This window comes from Pterocles gutturalis, unplaced genomic scaffold (genome assembly GCF_000699245.1).
Source record: "Pterocles gutturalis isolate BGI_N339 unplaced genomic scaffold, ASM69924v1 scaffold18235, whole genome shotgun sequence".
NCBI classification, from domain to species: Eukaryota; Metazoa; Chordata; class Aves; order Pterocliformes; family Pteroclidae; genus Pterocles; species Pterocles gutturalis.
Window position 1 is genome coordinate 45,394 of NW_010138714.1, and position 6,000 is coordinate 51,393.

Consider the following 6,000-nt stretch of genomic DNA (forward strand, 5'->3'; position numbering starts at 1 on the left):
CACACAATTGTTATTGTCCCTGAGTACTGTGTCTCAGGTTCCAACAGAGTTCCTTACAACAGGCTAATATAATTTGACAGCAAAATTACTGTTAATCTCATGCACAGAAAAGCTGAAAATGCACCTTTATTTTGGTGTTCCAAGGAGACTTTGAAAAGTATATCTTTGCATGTCTTATCCAAGAGATAATTTCTTCTTGATGTACAAATAGGGGTGAATTTGTATCTCCTGATGCCAAATTTGTAGCAATTGCTAATATATTCTCAGAAATGCATACATATTCTCGTACTCTGAGTTGACCCTACTCCAGGGAGTATTTATGTTGTTCCCATTGCTGGAAACCCATACATTTTATAGCATTTATAAAGCATGCTAGCCTATTTATAGATAGCCTTTATGTAGATCTGGCAGTCATAATTTACTCACATTTAATTAAGACATTTTCTAATTTTTAATCAAACTCTTTACTGAAGGTCATTCCAATTTTTTTTTCATGTATGTATACTGTAGTACTGCATTGATAGCATATGAAGATAATTGATCTAATGAAATGCATGTTTAAATATTACTTAGAATAACATTTGTATGGTGGGTATATATGTCTCATCTCTAATGGAAAATGGCAACAGTCATTCCAATTTCAGTTAGTTATCTATTCCAGGAAATAAATGATTTACCATGTTTGCTAAGGCCTTCATAGAATAAGTTTAGTTTTTTTTTAAAGTACAACAAAACTAAACCACAGATTTAAAATCAGAGAGGCTTTGGGAAGAGAAAAAATGTAATAAATGAAAGTAGAATAGAGAGAGAGAAAATATGGGAAAGTAAGTCAAATTAGTGTTTATAATAAGAACGCTGACATTGCCATTAATATTGATGGAAATCTACCTTGCATCCTTTTCCCCACCAATATTTTCTTTTTTTTACCATTTTACCATTAATATCTATGTGGACATTTCACAAAGTCATCTATTGTGGAATAATTTAAAGATAAAATAAAAATCTGCTCTTTAAAAAATCATACGTACACCTCCCCCAAACAAGCAGAATGCTGCCTTTTCTCTTGTAGAGATTGATTCTGTAGGTGCTCCAGGTGGAAGTGTCTCATTTTGAAGAAGGCACAATTTCCTTTGTAGTGGCCTCTCAGAAAATGAAGAGTTACTACAGATCAAATTCTCCCTGATGTAAATTCAGAGTAAAGTCAATATTGTTTGTTCTGGATTTACATAGGCATAATTCTGAAAAAGAACATTCATGTGCTGACTTCAAATCATATAGTTTCCTGTATGTAAAGACAGTTTTGCTCACATAGGAGCCAAAGGTAAAGGCTAGACTGCCCATTTACCCTTTAGAAACTTTAGAAACAGTTTTCCCTTGTAACAGCATGAGTGACACCCTTCTTTACCAGACATTGTCAAATGTGAGTTCTGTCTTAACTTGGTTACTTAATAAAATTGACTTTTTTTTTTCCTTTATGACCTTACAGTATCACTGGGAGTGGACCATCACTAAAAGCCCCCAGATTAGTTGTGGAAAAGCAGCAATCACAAGATGGTGTTTTACTGTACAAGGGCAGCAAGTTTTCAAACAGTTCTCAAAGAACCGCCACAAGTGAAGGACAAGGTTTCTCCAGCAGCATACTAGAGAAACAGCAGCTTATCATAAGCAGGCACCAGTTCCCTACTGAAAGACCCTATGCACTTGGAAATCAAGTCTCACAAGTGTTCCCAGATAGCACCAGTACTTCTCAAAGGGTAGGAGTGTCTTTCTCATTCTCTAAAAAAGTCCCTTTGAAGCTCGAGTCCTCAGCATCAGTCTTCAGTGAGAACTCTGAAGAAGGAAACGATTGTAGTGAATCTCCCAACAACAAAATGAAGCAAGCTCTTGAGGGCTGTCGTTCTGGCACACTTTTGGAGGAGGATATGAAAACAAGCTCGGATAAAGGGCCCCCTATTACACAAGACCAAATGGGTTTGGATAACAGTGCATCAAGTCATGTAGCTGAAAAACCTAAAATGCTAAAGGAAAATGACAGAAGTAGTGATAGAGAATTAGAAGAAAAGGTCAACGCTCATCCTTCATTTTCCAAAGTCAAAATACATCTTTCCAATTTTGATTTTCCAGGTTCACTTAGAGAAACAGAGCAAAAGAGCAAATTGAATGAGTCTGAGCAACTGTTAGAAACTCTCATTTCACCTTCATGCCAAGCTAGCAATTTTTGTACACATCTGAACACCTACAAGCACAGCAATGCCCACCTGCCTGACCAGTTACCTGAGCTCCCACAACAGGCAGCACCTGAGCTGCCATGCATGAGCAACATTAATGACAGCCCTGGGGTGGTAAAAGGAGAAAGATCTTTGGAGAGTTTAGAAACCACAAATGGGAATATGGAAACACTTCCAAGGGAGACCATGGTTAAAGAGGCTAAGCCCCAGGCATTGCCTTTCCTCCATGTAGTGAGCAAAGATGGCACCACTGCTCTGCAGTGGCCCACAGAACTACTTTTATTTACAAAAACTGAGCCCTGTATTTCATATGGCTGTAATCCATTGTATTTTGACTTCAGACTCTCTTTAAATCACAGAGATGGTAAACAACATGAAACAAACAAAAAAAGCTGTAAAGAACACTGTATAAATAAGACTGCAGATGAAAATGAAGCCTCAGGTTTAATAAAACACAAGCAAATGTCAAATGAACAAGATAATCAGTTGTTGAAACCAAAGAAGATGAAAGGTTCCCTAAATCCAAGAAAGGCCAAGCAAAAAGCTGAGTCAGACATAGGGAAAGAATGAAAATGGTCAAAAATGCATTGCAGATTATTTGAATGAAAATATACCCAAAGTGCCTGCTTACCTTGATGTCTCACAAAAGGATTATATGACAGAAAAAAGCCCTCATACAACAACACTGAGAAGACCTTTAAAGCATAATTTTCATAGCTGTGAAAGAAAAAAAGAGAACATTAGAAATGAAAGCATGTCCTTTTCTGCTTTTATGTCCAGGATTAAAAAGTCTAAAGCTGCAACATGTCATTTAATTCATTCTGAGGATACATGTGAAAAACAAAATGACTGCAGATCCATTCAAGATGTGGCCAGCTGTGTCAGTGACATAAGTGACAGTGGAAAAGAGTCTAGTGGAAGTTTCCTTAGTTATAAATCCAGTTCAAACAGCAGGTATTCAGAAAACGAAGGATGTGGAAGCTACATGAGATGCTGGAGATTCCCATCTCCTCAAAAGTCCTCCTCTGACAGACATTCCAGCTATTCTGACACTTCAGTTAGCAGTACGAGTAGCTACATGAGCTACATGAGTCCCACATTGAACAGTCACAGCAGAAATCATTTGCTTTCATGTTGTAAAAGAAAAAGCAAGACATCTAAAAGGCACAAATGTAAACACAGAAAGCACAAATGTATTTTTACTTCTGATGATACAGACGAGGATGGTCTTTGTCACAGTAGAAGTCACAGAACTAGAAACTGTACACAGAGGGGTGTGATTAAATATCGAAGATGTTCAAGACATAAAGTTTTACAACACAGAGACAGATCTAAACACAGAAGACGTAGACATCAGCATTCTGGCAAAGTGCATAGTAGAAGCAGAAGCTACCATAGCTCCAAAAGCTGTTCCACCAGAGATTCAGGAAGCACTGAAAGATCATCTAGCAGCAGAATATCAAGAGGTAGCAGTTCAGGATCCTTCTCAAAAGAGACTGACAGCTGTGACAACAAAACAAAAGAGGACACAGAAATATGTTCTAACACCAAACCAGGAAAAGCTGAAACTGCACATCACAACTCTCTGAATGTGAATAGTCAGTCAAAAAACTTTGCCACCTGCTCTTCTGAAACCGTGGCAGAAGACATATGTGGGAAAAGAAAGTCCCTGACAGCCAAGTTACTTTTAGAAAGAGTGCAGTCCAAGAAAACCCAGGAAAAAATACACGATCTGGGAAGATTTGCGAACACGTGTGGGGTAGAATTAAAGGATCATTCACAAAGTCACTGTGGTCTTCAGTTTTCATCATCGGTAGATGACATTGCAATGATACCTTTGCCAGACAAACAGATAAGCATAGGTAAAAATGATAATGAAATCAGTTCATTAGAAACCAGGGTAAAGAAAAGCAATTCTGAAGCATCAGAGATAACTAATATTGCTCTTTCAACAGGCACTGATTATGATCGTTGTCTTTTTAAAGACATCATTCAAATAGGACCAGGCTATCAGAGCCCAAGCATAAAAAGGAACACAGCAATAAAGGAAGAACTCAACCTCTTCATTGGTGAAGTGCAACCCTTTATGCAAAGCTGTGACCCAGTACCAAATGATTTCCCTGGTGCTTTTCCCTCTAATAGATATTCTGTTGTTGCTAATTCAACAGAGACCAAAGAAGAACTACATGATGTAAACATGGACTCGAACCGGTCAGAAGGCAGTTCAGACTCTCTTTGTGACAATGCTATGCAGAAGTATGATGACACAGTACATGACCTAGAAGTGTACAGTAAATCCACCCCCCCTCCTGTAACACAGCAGCCTATCACGTTTTCACCAGAGGAAGTAGACAAATACAGGTTGCTCCAGCTGCAAGCCCAGCAGCATATGCAGAAGCAACTTCTATCAAAGCACCTGAAAGTTTTGCCTGCCTCAGGACCAGCTGCCTTCTCTGCAACACCAGCAGTTCCTGCCCTCCCTGTTCAGCAGCACGCTACTGTCACCACCATCCACCACACGCTGCTGCAACACTTTGCTGTCTCGGCATCTGTACATCCCCATGGCAGCCACCTCTCCCTGGCACACCTCCACCCCCTCTCTCAGGCACATTTTGCCCCCATATCATTTTCCCCATTAGCGCCAGCCCTCATTCCCACCCACCCTGCTCTGCTGGCAGGACACCCACTGCACTTGGTGTCCGCCACCCCCCTCCACCCTTCCCCACTGACCTTCCCCACACTGCCACACACTGCATATATCCCAGCCTTATTTACACCACACCTGAATGCAGCCACAGCTTCTGCTATACATCCAGGCCCCTTAGTTCATCCATTATTCCAACGGCAAGAACCCCATAACCATTCTTCCTCTAGCCAGACCCAACAGTTACCTACAATAAAAGAAGTTTTCAGTGTTTCTAGTTATTTAAACTAGCCCAGACAACAACACTATGGCTCCAAAACTAAATTTGAATAAAATAAAATATTCAGCGTTCAATCACATGTCTGAGGGGAAATCTGCTGTTTTGCTGAGAGCACAATGGCAAATATTTAAAGTCCACATTCTGTGTGACAGCATATGAATGTTGATTTAGTTCTTGTATCACTAAGTAAAAGCTGGTTTAAAGCCTTTTATGGTACTACCACAGCAGGATGAGGTCCAGCTAGCGTCATTCTACAGAAGGTTTGGAAAGAATAGCCTGAAGTGAAGTCTGTGACTGTCAGTAGGAACAGGACCACAGCACCCAAACACAATGGGACCGAGAATATCAACACTGATGAGTGATTTAAAGTAGCACAATTTAAAGTAAAGCAACCTTGACACACCGCAGAGGTTTGCTTTTCTGAGCATGTATATGCAACGGCATAGTACTTGGTCTGGTTAAGGTATTCCAGACTGAGCAAAAAAGAAGGTATCTGTGACCACAAGGCTCTGGTTCTGTCTCCTGACCAAAATAAATTGAGGAACCTCAGAGTGAGGGGTGATGAGCTAACACTAGAAGAAGAGGTTCACAACAACATCTCTAAGATACTTTAGTGATTTTATCCCTGGGATATGTTGTTTGGACAGTGCAAAGGGACTGCAGTCTGGCCACAGGTACATAACAAAAAATTCCCCCTAGTGTAGGGGGCTCTGTGCTGGCATAAGCAGGCTGCTACTTTTGTCTCTGAGCCAAGCATCCAAGAAGGTAAGGGAAAGAAGCCTGTGGCTGTAGCATAGGGTATGTCGGGGTGGGCTGCAGCAGCCCAGATTTGCCAAGCAGCTAGTCCT

The 6,000-nt window shown here is 40.3% G+C and overlaps 1 protein-coding gene across 1 annotated transcript in view; it reads left to right on the forward strand.

The window, feature by feature from the left end:
* Positions 1-5,163, forward strand: part of ZNF804B (zinc finger protein 804B) — a gene marked incomplete at its 5' end in the record, with an annotated part of 28,651 nt that extends 23,488 nt beyond the window's left edge. The window contains 2 exon segments of the mRNA XM_010083114.1: positions 1,487-2,791; positions 2,793-5,163. Coding sequence (XP_010081416.1) covers positions 1,487-2,791; positions 2,793-5,163 — 3,676 coding nt within the window.
* Between the last annotated feature and the right edge of the window lie 837 nt (positions 5,164-6,000).